The sequence below is a fragment of the Pristis pectinata genome, chromosome 1 (assembly GCF_009764475.1).
Source record: "Pristis pectinata isolate sPriPec2 chromosome 1, sPriPec2.1.pri, whole genome shotgun sequence".
Lineage (NCBI taxonomy): Eukaryota > Metazoa > Chordata > Chondrichthyes > Rhinopristiformes > Pristidae > Pristis > Pristis pectinata.
Genome location: NC_067405.1, coordinates 128465067 through 128484657, shown reverse-complemented (window position 1 = coordinate 128484657; position 19591 = coordinate 128465067). Strand labels below are relative to the sequence as shown.

The 19591-nt window shown below is 44.6% G+C and overlaps 1 protein-coding gene across 3 annotated transcripts in view; it reads left to right on the top strand.

Annotated features, from left to right (window-relative positions):
- The window catches only part of itpk1a (inositol-tetrakisphosphate 1-kinase a), a 188311-nt gene that overhangs the window by 122569 nt on the left and 46151 nt on the right, over window positions 1–19591 (top strand). For all 3 annotated transcript variants that reach the window (XM_052019467.1, XM_052019478.1, XM_052019459.1), the window contains exons 4-5: window positions 11106–11231; window positions 16560–16677. In XM_052019467.1, coding sequence (XP_051875427.1) covers window positions 11106–11231; window positions 16560–16677 — 244 coding nt within the window. The remainder of the gene's footprint in view (window positions 1–11105; window positions 11232–16559; window positions 16678–19591) is intronic.

The following is a 19591-nucleotide window of genomic DNA, read 5'->3' as shown; positions in this document are numbered from 1 at the left end:
TGTATCTTACATGTTGTTAATGTACCTGCTTCAACCACTTCCTCTGGCAGCTCATTTCCATATACGGACCACCCTCTGGGTGAAAAAGTTGCCACTCAGGTTCCTATTAAATCTCTCCCCTCTCAACCTAAACCAATGTCCTTCAATTCTTGATTCCCTAATCCTGGGAAAACACTGATGTTATTAAAGGATATTAACCCACAACAGGGAGAATAAAGATCAGCTTGTGGATGGGCTCAGTGACTCTCACCTGTTCCAATGATGCTGCTATGACTGCTGTTCACACAGACACTAGAATGAGAGCCTATTCTGTCCTACCCAGTTCCTACTGGTGCATAACCACCACGGTACAGTAGCACAATACTGAAAGAACAGTTATGACTGACGTCCCGTAGTAGTAGTTCTGTTTGCTGGTTGGGCAGGTCACTTTTTCTTCCCTGACTTGAGCAGGAGGCTCAGCAAGGGTTTTGTGCAGTGCTGATGTTATTGGATAATTGAAGCAAACATGAAGCTATAGCAGGGCGAGGGACACCTATGCTTTGTGCTTGAATTCCTACACTCCATGAGAATGTGCTTGTGGTAGCATCTGGAGATAGAATCCGACAGATCAAACAGCTGACTGTGGCACAGTCCCACGTTCTTACTCGAAAGCCAGAAGTCCTCAGTGGTATGAAGAAAATGATGACCAGCATTTAAGTGCTGCAACTGTGGGTGTACTAGAATGTATTCAATAGCTCTGAGGTTAATTTTGGCCTTCTGATTAGCCTGTATTAACTGTTTTGGGCTGGACAGCAGAATTCCTGGAATTACAGGAAAGATGATCATCCAGTCTTTACTTCCGACTGCCATCTAGTTGTAATATAGCTAGAGATAAGTTCTGAACCTGAATACCCGTGATGCAAAGCCATTGCTAGAGTTCCTGTCTCCACAATGGAAGAAAGATGTTGTTGCACTGGGGAAGCTACAGAGGAGGTTTATGAGGTTTTTGCCAGGACTGGAAATTTTGATCTATGAGGAAAGATTAGTTAAGTGGGATTGTTTTCTTTGCAACTGAGAAAGCTGAGCAGAGACTTACGGGAGATGTATAAAATTGAGGGCCTAGATAGAGTAAATAGACCTGGTTCCCTCAGCAGGATCAGAGGTCTAAAGTAATGACTGGTAGGGAAGAAAAGCAAATATATTTCATCCAAAGTGTGCTAGGGGTGGGGAACTTATGAAATGGTGGTAGAGGTAGAAACTCTCTTCACCTTCAGCAGTATTTGGGGTGTACTTGATTGGTATTGGTATTGGTTTATTATTGTCACTTGTACCGAGGTACAGTGAAAAGCTTGTCTTACAAACCGATCGTACAGGTCAATTCATTACACAGTGCAGTTATGTTGAGTTAGTACAGAGTGCATTGATATAGTACAGGTAAAAACAATAACAGTACAGAGTAAAGTGTCACAGCTACAGAGAAAGTGCAGTGCAATAAGGTGCGAGGTCACAACAAGGTAGATCATGAGGTCATAGTGCATCTCATTGTATAAGGGAACCGTTCAATAGTCCTATCACAGTGGGGTAGCAGCTGTCCTTAAGCCTGGTGGTATGTGCCCTCAGGCTCCTGTATCTTCGACCCGATGGAAGAGGAGAGAAGAGAGAATGACCCGGGTGGGTGGGGTCTTTGATTTGACAGAGTCCAAGGAGGGGAGGCTGGTGTCTGTGATGCACTGGGCTGTGTCCACAACTCTCTGCAGTTTCTTGCGGTCCTGGGCAGAGCAGTTGCCGTACCAAGCCGTGATACATCCAGATAGGATGCTTTCTATGGTGCATCTGTAAAAGTTGGTGAGAGTCAAAGGGGACAAACCAAATTTCTTTAGCCTCCTGAGGAAGTAGAGGAGCTGGTGAGCTTTCTTGGCCATGGTATCTACGTGATTTGACCATGACAGGCTGTTGGTGATGTTCATTCCCAGGAACTTGAAGCTCTCAACCCTCAAACCTGAAACTCTCGACCTCAGCACCATTGATGTAGACAGGTACATATACACCGCCCCCTTTCCTGAAGTCAATGACCAGCTCTTTTGTTGACATTGAGGGCAAGGTTGTTGTCATCACACCATTCCACTAAGCTCTCTATCTCCTTCCTATACTCCAACTCATTGCTGCTTGAGATACAGCCTACAACACTGCAAACTTGTAGATGGAGTTAGAGCAGAATCTGGCCACACAGTCATGAGTAGAGTAGAGGGCTGAGGACGCAGCCTTGTGGGGCACCAGTGTTGAGAATAATCGTGCTGGAGGTATTGCTGCCTATCCTCACTGATTGCGGTCTGTTTGTTAGAAAGTCAAGGATCCAGTTACAGAGGGAGGTGTTGAGTCCTAGGTCTCGGAGTTTGGTGACAAGCTTACTTGAGATTATTGTATTGAAGGCAGAGCTGTAGTCAATAAACAATAGTCTAACGTAGGTGTCTTTACTGTCCAGATGCTCCAGAGCTAAGTGTAGGGCCAGGGAGATGGCATCCGTTGTAGACCTGTTTCCGTGATAGGCAAATTGCAATGGGTCCAGGTTGTCTGGTAGGCTAGAGTTGATGTGTGCCAAGACCAACCTCTCAAGGACCTTCATGATGGTAGATGTCAGAGCCACGGGTCATTTCAAACCAAGTGCTGAAGCAGGATAGATTATGTAGCTCTTTCTTGACCAGCACAGGCATGGCGAGGGCAGTATGACTACCTTTTGTGTTGTAAAGTTTATTTGAACTGATGTATCTCAGAAACTGCTGATGCTGGTAGTCACAAATTACATAGAGATTAGGGATTTTTTGAGTGAGCAATGGACGCTTGTCTGTGGAACTATATATCCCAGTGTTCCCTCCCCCGGGCTGGCCCTTAAAAGCAGAAGACTACGTTTCCATGGTTACCAAGACTTATTTAGAAACAACCCCAGATGGCTGTGCTCCACAAGTAATGCCAGCAAATACCAGCTGGCTATTGGACCCAACGGACATCAAAACTGACCAAATTGTGCTGGTGAGGTGTGCCTCTTTCACCAGGAGGAAATCAGGTGCTTGACTTCATTGCTTTCTGGGGAGAACCAAAGTCTGCAGGAGAGCTGGGGGAAGGAAACAAGAAGACACACAATACTCTTTCAAATGCAGATAAATGTTTTCCTAATCATTGGCAGGTGGTAGTGGCGCAGCAACGGTTAAATATTTTGCAGTGTATCACCGTGTATTTCCAAGCAATGGCCCTTAGCAGCTCCTGGTTATCCCTGGGGAAGAACATGTGATATATGCTTGCCTTGCCTGGTGCCTCTCCAATGCAGCGATATGCTAAGAGCAGTTGTTGCCAATGTCACTGCACTGGTGGACCAAGTACAACCCGTCCCTGGGTAACGATCAAGTTTTTTTTCTACAGATGAGCTTAAGTCAATTTTGTCCATAAGTGGGAAACTACACAAAAATCTCACGATAAGTAACCATACCTGCACAGTATTGTAATGAATGACATCAAAACCACATTAGACTGATAAGAAAGAATAATTACTAAAAGTGGAGAGGGAGAAAGGAAACTAGTTCTGCTTCGTAGGAATGGATATTTGTATGTATGTTGGACTTTTGAATTTAATATTATGAGAGCTCATTCGTATGTAGGGGGTGTCCATAAGTTAGATGCTCTTAACTTGGGGACAGCCTGCATGTGATGTTTCCTATTTCAGTATTTATTGCCCCTCTTTAATTGCCCCTGAACTTGGTGGCAGATAAGAGTCCAACACATTGGTGTAGGACACATTTACATTAGGTCAAGTGAAGATGGTAGACTGTCTTCTCTGAAGACATCATCAATGATAATCTTTTCGTTTCACAATCGTTGTTTAGCCCCGATCTACTTCACTACTAGAACTTAAATTCCACAGCTTCTATCGTGGGATTTGAATTTGTGTCTTCCGATTCATAGTCCACACTTCAAAATTCTAATCCAGAAACTTGGTAACTCATAACTATGCTGAACAACTGGCACTCCTTGGAATGATCACTAACAGAACGATGTTGCAAATTGTGGGAAATTCCAATCTGCTGTTACTTGTTACATAATTAGAAACATAGAAAAACTACAGCACAATTCAGGCTCTTCGGCCCATAAAGCTGTGCCGAACATGTCCCTACCCTAGAAATTACTAGGCTTACCCGTAGCCTTCTATTTTACTTAGCTCCATGTACCTATCTAACAGTCTCTTGAAAGACCCTATCGTATCCACCTCCACCACCGTTTCCGGCAGCCCATTCCACGCACTCACCACTCTCTGAGTAAAAAAACTTACCCCTGACATCTCCTCTATACCTACTCCCCAGCACCTTAAACCTATGTCCTCTTGTGGCCACCATTTCAGCCCTGGGAAAAAGCCTCTGACTATCTACCCGATCAATACCTCTCATCATCTTATACAACTCTATCAGGTCCCATCCCATCCTCCGTCTCTCCAAGGAGAAAAGGCCGAGTTCCCTCAGCCTGTTTGCATAAGGCATGCTCTGCGTTCCAGGCAGCATCCTTGTAAATCTCCTCTGCACCCTCTCTATGGCTTCCACATCTTTCCTGTAGTGAGGTGACCAGAACTGAGCACAATACTCCAAGTGGGGTCTGACCAGGGACTTATATAGCTGCAACAATACCTCTCGGCTCCTAAATTCAATTCTCTGATTGATGAAGGACAATACACCATATGCCGCCTTAACCACAGAGTCAATCTGTGCAGCCGCTTTGAGCGTCCTATGGACTCGGACCCCAAGATCCCTCTGATCCTCCACACTGCCAAGAGTCCTACCATTAATACTATATTCTGCCAACATATTTGACCTACTAAAATGAACCACTTCACACTTATCTGGGTTGAACTGCATCTGCCACTTCTCAGCCCAACTCTGCATCCTATCTATGTCCCTCTGTAACTTCTGACAGCCCTCCAAACTATTCACAACACCCCCAACCTTCGTGTCATCCGCAAATTTACCAACCCCTCCACTTCCTCATCCAGGTCGTTTATAAAAATCACAAAGAGTAAGGGTCCCCTGAGGTACACCACTGGTCACCGACCTCCACTCAGAATACGACCCTTCAACAACCACTCTTTGCCTTCTGTGGGCCAGGCAGTTCTGGATCCACACTGCAATGTCCACTTGGATCCCATGTCTCCTCACCTTCTCCATAAGCCCTGCATGGGGTACCTTATCAAACGCCTTGCTGAAATCCATATACACTACATCTACTGCCCTCCCTTCATTGATGTGCTTAGTCACATCCTCAAAAAATTTCAATCAGGCTTGTAAGGCAGGACCTGCCCTTGACAAAGCCATGCTGACTATTCCTAATCATATTATACCTCTCCAAATGTTCCTAAATCCTGCCTCTCAGGATCTTCTCCATCAGCTTACCAACCACTGAGGTAAGACTCACCGGTCTACAATTCCCTGGGCTATCCCTACTCCCCTCCTTGAATAAGGGAACAACATCCGCAACCCTCCAATCTTCCAGAACCTCTCCCGCCTCCATTGATGACGCCAAGATCATCATCAGAGGCTCCGCAATCTCCTCCCTCGCCTCCCACAGCAACCTGGGGTACCTCTCATCCGGTCCCGGCGACTTATCTAACTGGATGCTTTTCAAAAGTTTCAGCACCACCTCTTTTCTAATATCTACATGCTCAAGCTTTTCAGGCCGCTGCAAGTCCCCAGTACAGTCCCCCAGATCTTTTTCCGTAGTGAATACTGACGTAAAGTATTCATTAAGTACCTCCGCTATTTCTTCCGGATCCATACACACTTTCCCACTGCTGCACTTGATAGGCCCTATCCTTTCGCACCTCATCTTCTTACTCTTCACATACTTGTAGAACGCCTTGGAGTTTTCCTTAATCCTGCCCGCCAAGGCCTTCTCATGCCCCCTTCTGGCTCTCCTAACCTCCTTCTTAAGTTCCTTCCTTTTAGCCTTGTACTCTTCCAGATCTCTAACATTACCTAGCTCTCTGTACCTTTTGTATGCTTTTCTTTTCCTTGTGACTAGATTTATTATAGCCTTCGTACACCACAGTTCCTGTTTCCTCTCGTGACTCCCCTGTCTCATCGGAACATGTCTATGCAGAACTCCACACAAATACCCCCTGAATATTTGCCACGTATCTTCTGTACTTTTCCCAGAGAACATCTGTTCCCAATTTAATCTTCCAATTTCCTGCCTGAGAGCCTCATAATTCCCTTTACTCCAAGTAAATGCCTTTCCAGTCTGTCTGTTCCTATCTCTCTCCAGTGCTAACATAAAGGAGATAGAATTATGATCACTATCACCAAAATGTTCACCGACCGAGAGATCTGCCACCTGACCAGGTTCATTTCCCAATATCAAATCAAGCACAGCCTCTCCTCTTGTAGGTCTATCTACATACTGTGTCAAGAACCCTTCCTGAACACACCTAACAAACTCCACCCCATCTAAACCCCTCACTGTCTGGAGATGCCAGTCGATGTTTGGGAAATTAAAATCCCCCACCACAACAACTCTGTTATTCTCACACCTTTCTAGGATCTGCTTCCCTATCTGCTCCTCAATAACCCTGTCACTATTGGGCAGCCTATTAAAAAAAAGCACCCAGTAAAGTTATCGACCCCTTCCTGTTCCTAACCTCCACCCACAGAGACTCTGTAGACAATCCCTCCACAATGTCCACCTTTTCCGCAGCCGTGACACTATCTCTGATCAACAGCGCCACTCCCCCACCTCTTTTGCTTCCCTCCCTGTCCTTCCTGAAACATCTAAAACCCGGCACTTGAATCAACCATTCCAGCCCCTCAAAAATAATATGACCTGCTATTTCTCAGTTGTGTTTCTCCCATGCTTTCATGCTTAACTTTGAATATCTTTTTGTTTAAGTTTATGAAAGCATTCTCATGTATTGTGAGATCTTGTAACACATCACTATAGTTACTTCAATCAAAATTCTGCTTTGCCAAACCACATCCTATTGTTAATTGTGATTTGGTTTTAGGAAACTTTGCACTTGAGTGAACACAGTTCCCCATTATGAAATGGCAGTTGTGTTAGCTTTGATCTTGTTGATTTGTACATTTCATCATGGAAATAGATAATGGCATTACAAATGGGTTAGTAATTTCCATTATACTTTTGAACAAACAGAATATGAAAATTACTTATGTCATAGAGTATGAGAGTGCCAAGTTAGCTCTCTAATAACCATCCAGTTCAGTACTGCTCCAACTCCCCAGAAGACTGGTTACATTTAATGAAAGACTTACTGGTCTCTGTAGCAGTTTATGATTGACAGAGCATTCTACATGGTAGTGTCGTGGTTAGCGCAACACTATTACAGCGCTAGAAACCCGGGTTTAATTGTGGCTGTTGTCTGTAAGGAGTTTGTACGTTCTCCCCGTGTCTGCGTGGGTTTCCTCCCGGTGCTCCGGTTTCCTCCCATATTTCAGAGACGTATGGGTTAGGAAGTTGTGGGTATGCTATGTTGGCGCCGGAAGCGTGGCGACACTTGTGGGCTACCCCCAGAACACTCTACGCAAAAGATGCATTTCACTGTGTGTTTCGATGTACATGTGACTAATAAAGATATCTTACTTTTAAACTATTATCAGTGTAATAATCTGGATGTAAAACCAGGGGGTGAATTTTAAAGTAGTAAGGTGGCACTGGATCAAGTTGGGAAGGAGCAAACTGCCAGGAACATACAGGAGACAACAGAAGGATATCAACAAGCTCTGGGAGTTTGTAAAGTAGCACAGAATTAATGAATGTATTTTAGGGACAAGACTTGCCCGTAAGGATGGTAGAGGCAGAAAGCCTCACCACATTTAAAGAGTTCTTGAGTGTGAACTCAAGATTCATGATATGCAAAGCTCTGGATCATGTGCTGGGCTCAGGTTAGTTAACTCTTTTACAACTAGTATGGACACAATGGCCCAAATAGCCCATGTAGCAAATTTTCTATGATCGAATGAACAAAGATTTGGAAAATAGTTTAAAATGGTAAATTTCTCATTTCAGAAGGAGAAACAAATGCACAAATCTATAACAAGCAGCATGTTGAGAGCAAGAGTGTCTAGTGTACCATGTTTGTGACTATTTCTCTCAGGCCTAAGCCTGATCCAAGCCTTCACTTGCTTGCCATCTGAATCTGTTACATTACTCAGCCTTACAAGAGTACTTATTGGACGTGCTAGGATAGTGTTAACTTATTGGACTAGCATCCAAAGGCTCAAACTATCAGGATACAGGATTTCAAACTTGATCCTCCTGTCAGGTAAAAATTTTAGATAGGCACTTGTGAATCTGTGGAGGTATGGGAAATGTTCAGGAGAATGAGTCTGAATAGGTAATTCCAAGGGGAGCCTGATGGGTTGAATGGCCTCCTTCTGTGCCATGACAATTCTACAATTCTACAAAATGCTGCTCCAGTTAGTTTAATTCACCACTGACCACCCCCCCACCCCCACATACTGTATAGTGGATACATCAGTGCTGAATCAGCCCCTCCATCAAGAGAGCCAACTTTCCTGCAGGGACAAGACCTGAAGACTAGCCAGAGGCTGTCAGAATCCCACTCACTGTCCCACTTCTGCTATTAATGGACTGGTGTCAGTTTGCAAAAGTATCTGTCATGGCGATTTGCCAAATTGATAACCAAACCTTTAACAAGATTTTTTTCCCCCAGTGCGTCCTCCTCATTTTGTTTCCATTTGATTCAGGAACACTCATGCTCCATTCTTTTAACAGTACCAATTTGTGTCTGCACTTTTGGAATAGCGTATTCAGCTATTCTGAAACCCCTGGTTTTTAGATTGTCTTTAAACCAAGGTCTTGGCAGAGATATGTAAGGTATTGGAAGACTGGAGGGTGGCTAATGTCGTGCCTTTACATAAGAAGGGCTGCAAGGACAAGCCAGGGAAGTACAAGTCAGTGAGCCTTACGTCAGTGGTGGGGAAGTTACTGGAGGAGATTCTCATTGACAGGATCTTTGGAAAGGCAAAGGTTGATTAGGAATAGTCAGCATGGCTTTGTGCATGGGAAATCAGGTCTCACAAATTTGACTGAATTTTTTGAAGAAGCGACCAAAGGGATTGACGAGGGCAGGACGGTAGATGTTGTCTACATAGACTTTAACAAGGCCTTTGACCAGATCCTGAATTGTAGGCTGGTCCAGAAGGTTAGATCACATGGGATCCAGGATGAGAAAGCCTATTGGCTTAGTGGTAGGAGTCAGAGGGTGGTAGAGGAGGGTCGTTTTTGAGATTGGGGGCCCATGACCAGCGCTGTGCTGCACGGATCGGTGTTGGTCCACTGTTGTTATATTAACGATTTGGATGAGAATGTAGTTGGCATGGTTGATAAGTTTGCAGTTGACAGGGGATAGTGAAGAAAGTTATCCAACATTATAACAGCATCTAGATAAACTGGGAAATTGGGCCGAGGAATGGCAGAGGGAATTTAACTCCGATAAGTGTGAAGTGCTGCATTTTGGTTAATTAAAACAGGGCAGAAACTACACGGTAAATGGCAGTGCCCTGGAGAGTATTATAAAACAGCAAGAAATAGGGGTGCAAGAACATAGTTACCTGAAAGTGGCAACATAGTTAGACAGGGTGATGAAGAAGGGACTTGGCATGCTTGCCTTCATTGGTCAGGGCATTAAGTACAAGAGTTGGGACTGTTCAAGACGTTGATGAAACCACACCTGGAGTATTGTGTGTAGTTCTGGTCGCCCAGCTTTAGGAAGGATGTCATTAAGCTGGAAAGGGTGCAAAAAAGATTCACAAGGATGTTGCCAGGACTGGAGGGCTTGAGTTGTAACAATAGACTAGAAAGGCTGGGACTTTTTTCCTGGAGCATAGGGGGCTGTGGGTGACCTTATTGGGGTACATAAAGTCATGAGGGGCATGTGGAACTCTGCTTCCAATGCCCTTTGAGGAAGAGTCTTTAAACGTAGATGAAGATAGATTCTTGAGAAGCAAACGTTTGCAGGTTTCCAGTGGTTAGACAGGAATGTGCAGTTGAGGTTGTAAACAGATCATTTGTGACCTCATTGAACGGCAGAGCAGACTCAAGAGTCCAAATGGACTCCTACTGCTTCCAATACATGCGTTTGTTACTAAATTTGCAGTGTGAAAGTTCCTGGTGTGAGAGGTTTGTGAGGAGGGATCCCTACAGCCAGTCTCCCCAGGCAACGCTTCAATCCAAATCCCAGCTTTAGGTTTGGTTGCCAATGGGAGAAACATTGCAGGCTGCAGTGGTATTTACGCCATGGGGTGGAGAGAGCTTTCATTCTGTTTGTCCCACTTTTGTAGGATAGTAAAAGTGGATCTAGTGAGCACTCGTTGCCATCCTCCAACCCTCCCCATGTTAAATCACTCTGGGTGCTGAGACATGTTGTCAGGTTCTGTTTCGTGATTTTGCATTTTTTAATGGTGGAAACCTGGAAGAATTCTCAGAGATGGGATTTCCAAATCGATGTTATTAACTTGGCATTCACAACCAGCGAATCTGAATGGTTGAGGAGGAGTGTTTGGTTTTGAGAGAGAAACTAGCACTTGTATTATGCCTTTGTGTCTCTGTCAGGATGTCGCAAAATCCGTGAAGCATGTTTGAAGTATTGTCATTGTAGCAACAGAAGACAACAATCAATTTTGGCAGAGCAAGTCCCCACAAATAGCAGTGCAAAAATAATCAACTGAACTTTTTTTTAAAGCAAGGGATAAATGTTACTTATTAAGACAGATCTCATGGCACAATTTCGTCCTCCTGGATGAACTGATAAGGTTTCTGTTTAACACCCCACTTCTGACAGCATAACACTCCCTTAGTACTATATTGAAGTCCCAGCATAGACTTTGTGCTTAAATTTGATTGTGGATTGAGGCATAATTCACATACTTTAGTCACCATTTTATTAGCAATCAAAAGGTGTGAGCTCGCATGAGATGTGGTTCCAGCCAAACCCGCCTTAAATGGCTAACTAATATAGGGAGGGTGCCACTGTGTTACCAGTGTGTTGGAGATCTGCAGGAGAGAGGCCATTTTTCAAAAGAAAATCTAACCTTTTTATTCTGTACTTTTTGCAGCTTGATTTGGAAAAACCAATCGAGGAGCAGGGGCCACTTGATGTTATAATCCACAAGCTGACTGATGTCATTCTGGAGGCCGATCAAAATGATGCACAATCCCAAGAGCTGGTCCAGAGGTTTCAGGTGAGGACACAATCCCAATTCCACAAACACTGATGCATCCTGCCATGAAGGTTACAATGACCTTGGATTAGATTGCTAGCGCTCCAGGATTGGCGCTCCGGAATATTGCCATGGGCAATGCCGGAGAAGAATCATTGGAGCACTTTGGGGAACAAAAATATTTTTCCTTTTTCTGGAAAATTTTCTGGTTAGTAGTTATAAAAATAATTGGAGATGAGAAAGAAAGCTTTTTGGCTGACTGTTGGGAATCACCTTATTGGGTAATAAGAGTTGTTGCCTTCAGATTGGCTTGGAATGTACAGTGGTCTAAGAATAGGTGTATTAACCAACCAGTGCATGGTGGATGGGGCTATTGAAGCCAGATGTCATAAGCTGAAATCCCCAGGGAAGCACTAAGCCAAGTTGGCAATCTATAATCAAAACTGGAAGCACTTGACAATCTCTTGTATTGACCTTCAATGTATGATGACAAGTGCACTAGGGAAGATTGCCATTCCATAGAAAGAAAAATAGACCTTAAATGGAAATCCATGGGTTGATTTCCATTGTTTATTTTCAGTTTTTTAAAGCTTCTGATTCTCATAGCTGAGAGAGGAGAAAATCGTGGTGTTCAGTCCTACTTTAATGTGGATCTAAAACTAGAGAACATAGGTTTAAGCTGAGAGGGGAAATATTTAAAGGAGATCTGAGTGGCAAGTTTTTCACACAGAGGGTGGTGGGTATATGGAACAAGCTGCCAGAAGAAGTGGTAGAGGCAGGTACAGTCACAGATTTAAAAGGCATTTGGACAGGTACATAGATAAAGCTGTGGGCCAAATTCAGGAAAATAGGATTAACATGGACTGGCATTTTGGTCGGCATGGATGAGTCGGGCCGAAGGGTCTGTTTCCATGCTGTACGGCTCTATGACCAAGCAACCGGTGGCACCCCTGGAAATGCATGTCTCAGGAGTTAGCTCTATTAGTGATAGAGCGATGTTGACAGTGGTATACAGTTCATTGACTGCTGATGGCTTTCCTCCTTCAGTGTAAATGCAATATGCATTTACTTTAAATATGAGCACAAAACGTATGAGAAGGCCAGGCTCAAAACAAGGATGTAGTTTCATCAGCAAAGCACAGTTGGATTCAGTCTCTATCATAACATGCCAAACTAAAAACTCATGTTCTTGGGTTGATAACCACCAGGATAATTAATTGCTGCATTGTGAAGTAGTGAAGAAATAAACGACTGGAAACTAATTGGATATAGCCCACAATTTATTTTTCCAACTTATCTTTACAGTGTGTTGGTATTATAGAGTGTGCTGTGCTGGCTTCTGCCTCTAAAACTATTGATTCCCTTTGTACGTGAACCCGTGGGTCCAGTCGTTCTTTACTATTTTTTTTCCCAAGAAGCTTTAATCCATGTGTTGAGGGTCAGGAGGCCAGTCAGCCAAAAGGAGCTAGTTGGACAGGGGGTGGGGGAGGGGGGAGAAATATTGACACTGGACACTATTATTATTGTATGCATTTATTCCTCTTTCATGTGGGCTTCTCCTCATGACATCCCTCCCGCCACCCCTAAAGGTGGTCAAATTTAAGTTCTTGTTCTTGGTCTTCCTAATGTCTTGAGAGACTGTTTTCTTCAGTTGCTTTGCAGAATCATTCCTGCCTTATCCCTTAAGTCATGCAATAAATAATATCTGGCATTGACCCATATTTCATGAAACAAACAAACGTTGTCTTCAGCCTTGTTTATTGAAACAGTCACGTTAATTTTGAACACCACTCTGGCTTATAGTTGTTGGTTGTATCCTGGCTCTGCTGATCTTTTCAATGGGAGTTTTATTTGATTCCAAATCGATGGCATGACACAGAGTTGACTGATGCTATTTGATTTCCATTCTGCTTTCTCTTTTGTTTGGGACTGCACCCCACCCAGATCCAGAAACACTGTCCATGCACTCCTTGAACTTCACAACACTGAAGTCCAGTCCTTGCAGTTCCACTTCAACACGTTCCTTTCCAGGACCTGACAACCACCGATCTTGGAATAGATTTTCATAAGCCTGTGTACCGAAGAAGACAATACGGGTGTTCCCAAACAGGAAACCATGGATGAACTGGGAGATCCACTCCCTACTGAAGGAGAGGACTGCTGCACACAAATCTGGTGATCCTGATCTGTACAAGAGATCGAGGTATGACCTTCGGAAAGCTATCAGGGATGCCAAGAGACAATACCAACTCAAAATAGAGTCCCTGACCAGCCGCCCGTTATGGCAGGGCTTACATGCCATAACAGGCTACAAGACAAAGTTGGGCTGCATAGCTAACAACAGCACATCCCTTCCTGATGAACTTAATGTATTCTATGCGCGTTTTGAACAAAAGGGAAGTGGATTGTCACCATCCACCCTGACAGCCACCAACGCAGCTGAACCTGTGATCACAGTGGAGGACGTAAGATCAATCTTCTGGAGAGTGAACACGAGGAAAGCACCTGGCCCAGATGGTGTCCTGGGCCGCATGCTCAGATCTTGTGCTGATCAGCTGGCAGAAGCATTTGTGGGCATATTCAACCTCTCTCTGCTTCAATCTCATGTTCCCTCCTGTTTTAGGAAGACCGCTATCATCCCAGTACCAAAGAAAAGCAAGGTAACATGCCTCAATGACTACCGATCAGTTACTTTGACATCCACCATCATGAAGTGCTTTGAGGAGTTGGTCATGGCATGCATCAACTCCAGCCTCCCAGGCAACCTGGACCCATTGCAATTCACCTATCAGCGAAACAGGTCTACTGTGGATGCCATCTCCCTGGCCCTTCACTCAGCTCTGGAGCATCTGGATAGTAAAGACACCTATGTTAGACTATTGTTTATTGACTACAGCTCTGCCTTCAATACAATAATTCCAAGCAAGCTTGTCACCAAACTCCGAGACCTAGGACTCAACACCTCCCTCTGTAACTGGATCCTTGACTTTCTAACAAACAGACTGCAATCAGTGAGGATAGGCAGCAATACCTCCGGCACGATTATTCTCAACACTGGTGCCCCACAAGGCTGCGTCCTCAGACCTCTACTCTACTCCCTGTACACTCATGACTGTGTGGCCAGATTCTGCTCTAACTCCATCTACAAGTTTGCAGATGATACCATTGTTGTAGGCCGTATCTCAAACAGTGATGAGTCAGAGTACAGGAAGGAGATAGAGAGCTTAGTGGAATGGTGTCATGACAACAACCTTTCCCTCAATGTCAACTAAACTAAAGAGCTGGTCATTGACTTCAGGAAAGGGGGCGGTGCACATGCACCTGTCTACATCAATGGTGCTGAGGTCAAGAGGGTTGAGAGCTTCAAGTTCCTCGGAGTGAACATCACCAACAGCCTGTCCTGGTCAAATCACATAGATGCCACGGCCAAGAAAGCTACCAGCGCCTCTACTTCCTCAGGAGGCTAAAGAAATTTGGTTTGTCCCCTTTGACTCTCACCAACTTTCACCGATGCACCATAGAAAGCATCCTATCTGGATGTATCACGGCTTGGTACGGCAACTGCTCTGCCTAAGACAGCAAGAAACTGCAGAGAGTTGTGGACACAGCCCGGTGCATCACGGACACCAGCCTCCCCTCCTTGGACTCGGTCTTCACCTCTCGTTGTCTTGGTGTAGCAGCCATCATAATCAAAGACTCCACCCACCTGGGACGTTCTCTCTACTCTCCTCTTCCATCGGGTAGGAGATACAGAAGCCTGAGGGCATGTACCACCAGACTTAAGAACAGCTTCTGCCCCACTGTGATAAGACTATTGAACGGTTCCCTTATACAATGAGGTAGACTGTGACCTCACGATCTACCTTGTTGTGACCTTGCACCTTATTGCACTGCACTTTCTCTGTAGCTGTGACATTTTACTCTGTACTGTTATTGTTTTTACCTGTACTACATCTATGCACTCTGTACTAACTCAATGTAACTTCACTGTGTAATGAATTGACCTGTACGATTGGTTTGTAAGACAAGCTTTTCACTGTACCTCGGTACAAGTGACTATAATAAACCAATACCAATGCCAATAAGCCTGTGGCAAGGGTGCAGAGTGGAATAGTCTAGTGAGGAGGGACTATTTCCCTAATGCAGCTCATCAATATTTCTGTCTCTTATTGAGAGAGAGAAAGCTTAACCTGGCTTCACTATGGGTTTATGCTACCCTCAGTCTGAATGTTCTTTTATTTATCTTCCCCCCCCCCCCCCCCCCCCCCCACCCCCTATTCAATGAGGCTGGTTGGCAATGTCTTCTGAATGGTGCTGTAATGTTTACAGACTGGGTTTTCTTCCAGTTCAATCACTGAGCTTGATCAATGCAGGTTTAGTCCTGATAACCTCTGGAGGAAGTGAGGGAGCTGGACGGGTGTTGCAGAAAGATAAGATAAGATCAGATCTTTATTAGTCACATGTACATCAAAACACACAGTGAATTACATCTTTTGCGTAGTGTGTTCTGGGGGCAGTCCGCAAGTGTTGCCACGCTTCCGGCACCAACATAGCATGCCCACAACTTCCTAACCCCGTATGTTTTTGGAATGTGGGAGGAAACCGGAGCACCTGGAGGAAACCCATGCAGCCATGGGGAGAATGTACAAACTCCTTACAGACAATGGCTGGAATTGAACCTGGGTCGCTGGCGCTGTAATAGCGTTACGCTAACCACTACACTACCGTGCCTGCCAATCCCCTTGTCCTGTGGTAGCACAGGTGGTGGCCCTGGACTTCTCCCACATTTTCCACTCTCTCTGTATTTGAAATCCCTTGCTATTTACCCATTTATAGTTTATCTTCAGATCTCCTGCCTTCCTTGCCCTCCTGCTTGTGTGAGGATCCTGCCTTCCCATCCTGGTCTCTCCTACAAAGAATGCCTTTATTGCAACTTGGCTCATGAGTTTTGGGATCTTTTATACCCCATCTCCTGCAAGCTTGAAAGCTGATGTGTAAAATTAATGACCCTAGTGACTTGAATTTCCTGTTTTCAATGCACCATATGGAATCCAGCTCCCAAATTTGACTACTAATTCATGCAGAGCTGGATCAATAATATGGCTTGTAACAATAGAGAGAAATTTGGTTTCTACCTTTTGGTGAGGATGAAGCAAGGGAGCAACTCCCTGCCAGCATTCTCTGGGTACACAAGGATTAATGATTTGACCAAACTAGGATGGTTGTTGGGGGAGGAGGTGGATAAAAAATTGGCAAGAAGCAAAAATGCCAGGGAATCAATATCTGAAGATGTGAAGGTGGGAATATGTCCAGAGAAAATATGCTCAAGTACCGTGTCTTTATTCTCAGGACTACATTGACACACACCCAGAGACCATCATTCTGGACCCTCTCCCTGCAATCAGGACCCTCCTAGATAGATGCAGGTCCTATGAGCTGATTCGCAGGCTTGAAGGCTACATGCAAGGTATGTGGTGAAAGTGCATTGCTATGACTCAAAGTAGAGGTTAGATTTACAAATCATCTTTTATAGGCATTCTTGAAACCTGAATTCTAAGAGATTTTTGAGAGAGCATGTTTTCTGAAGATATAAGGGTTCTGATGAAGTCCTTAGCCTGAAACATTAATTCTATTTCTCTCTCTGTGGATGCTGCCTGACTAATTAAGCGTTTCTAGTTTTTTATTCCCCCTGTTTTCACATTTGTAGCATCTTCAGCTTTTTGTGTTTAGAATTCCTCTGAAGAGTTGCTATGGCATTGGTGAGATGACAGAGCAATGGCAGTTGGAACTTAATCCTGAGAAATGCAAGGTGATGTATCTTGGGAAGTCTAATAAGGATAGGACATACACCATGAATGGTCCTAGGTAGTATTGAGGAACGGGGAACTTGGCGTACAAGTCTAAGGTCCTTTGAAGGTGCCAGAACAGGTAGATAAGGTAGTGAAGAAGGCATGCAAGATCAGCCAGCGCATAGAATATAAGGGCAGGGAAGTTATGATACAACTTTATAAAATATTGGTTAGACTACAGTTGGAGTACTGAGGACAATACTAGTCACCATACTATAGGAAGAACATGATTGGAGCAGTGAAGATTCATCAGGGTGTTCCCTGGAAAGGAGCATTCCAGTTATGAGGACAGACTGGATTGCTGGGTTTGTTTTCCTTGGAGCAGAGAGTAGGAAGATATCTGAAACTATCAGGCATAGGGCATAGGTTTAGCAGTAAGATGTCTGGAGTGAATCTGAGGAAGAACGTTCTTTACCCAGAATGTGGTTGGAATGTGGAACACTCTGCCTGAGGGATTGGTGAGGGTGAGTGTTTGTCCATGCCAACTAAGGTGCCCACCTAAGCCAGTCCCATTTGCCTGCATTTGGCCTGTATCCAAGGAGAAATGCCTTCACTGAGAAGATGGTGAACCTCTGGAATTCTCTGGAGGCTTTGTGGAAGCTCAGCACTGGAAAATGGCACCGACTGGAGACACCAGCTATGATCTTGATGAATGGCGGAGCAGATTCAAAGGGCTGGATGGACACTTCTTTTCCTATTTCTAATGTTCTGTTGTTCTGGCCCCGGTTGAAGTGCATTGCGCAGAAGTGCGTGATAGCTCCCCCTGCTGACTTGGTGGCAAAGATCTTATTTGGGCCTGAGCTAGTTGGAGAGCATTCTAGCCTTGCACGTATGATGGTGGTAGGTTTTGGGATTGTGCTGCAGCAACTTCAGGACCAGAACTGTGGTGAAATGGATAATAGTTCGGTGCGGGAGAGAATCTGAGCTAGACCGGAGGAGGTCTGCTTTCATGTGGGTTGACACTTGCTGAGGAAAGAGCCACAGTATTGCTTAGTTCCCAACACCGTAGAAGTGCCTGGAATAGAAGGCGGTCTGTCAGCACTTCTGTGGGGGCACTGGATCTTTTTAGCTGTGATGTTCAGTTCTCTGGATTTGAAGTCCGACTCTTCTGGTCTGTATTTTGTCAGGCACTTGGACAACCTGCCACATTGAATGATGCTGCAGTGCTAACAAGCAGCAGCTTCCCTACCCATGTTTAAACATCAGCTGAAAACATTATAAGTCTCAGGAGCAGGGCATGCCAAACCGAAGTGATCGTGAAAAGAGGTGGCTTCTGACAGGCTCAACCCAACATAGATGTTCCAGGAAATTATTGGCGCATCCTTTCAGTCGGTTAGCACGCTACTGAAAATTGGTCTCCTGAATAAAGAGAAGGGGATCAGTTAACCCAACAGCTGCATAAGGTATTGGTTAAGTCGACAATTTGTGGCAGACCCTACAATGTGACAGACCCAGTAAAGGCTAGACATCTAACTTGAAGCTCATTGCCAAGAGGTGGACAAATTTACTGACTCCCTAATCACTACGGAATCCTGTTCTATATGTTCATCCTTCCAAGGGTCACGTGCAAAGTTCACAGTATGATGTGATGTGAACTTAGCCAATAGCGAATCCACTGAATGTGGGGTAAAAGCTTTGAGAGGCCATATACATAATGCAGCAGAAGCCGACTTCAGCTTTGCTGCTGATGGTTTGAAGGCGAGTGATTGAAGGAGTTATCATGAGTGCCATTTATGAACCACCAACCAATAAACTGCACTCTGACGGAAAACATCTGACACCAATCACCCACTCTGATCCAGTGAGGCCAGCATTGTTAACTAGCTGCTTGACTGGGATAGCCTTCCTTACCTGTTATAATCGGGAAAGAGGCCATTCAGCCCATTGGGTCCATCTCAGCAGAGCAATCCTATCAGTCCGTTCCCCTCTCTTTTATTTCCGTGTTCTCCTCTCTCAGACCAATCAATTTCCCTTTGATTCTTTTGCCACTTACCCACCTGATGGGGTAATTTACAGCAGCCAGTTAACCTACTTGTGCAGATGTGGGAAGAAACCAGAGCACCCAGGGGAAATGGACGTGGTCACGGGGAGAACGTGCAAACTCCACGCAGACAGTACCTGAAGGAGAGCCTAGCACACTTAACCCCTCCCTGATTGGGAGAGCCTGGTATCATTACCCCCACCCCCATTAACTGGGAGAACCTGGCACTGTTAACCCCTTCCTTGCTGGGAGAGCCCAGCACTGACAATAATTGCAACCTTGCCAGCATTATGTAAATCCCAATGTCAATCTACTTTTATTTAGACCGTTGTATTCTTCGGGACCACTTGCTCACCATGGATAAAGTTTAAAGCTCATCTAGTTGATCATTCTTTTGTATAGTTCCCAAAGCTGATGCTTTGTGGAAGAGGTTGGCTATGGTCTGATTCTCTTGTGAATGCATACATTATTCCCATGGTTGACAGTAATAACTAAGGTAGTATTGATTAAAATAAAATGTGACAAGAAAGAACACTACAGGCCAGTGGTAA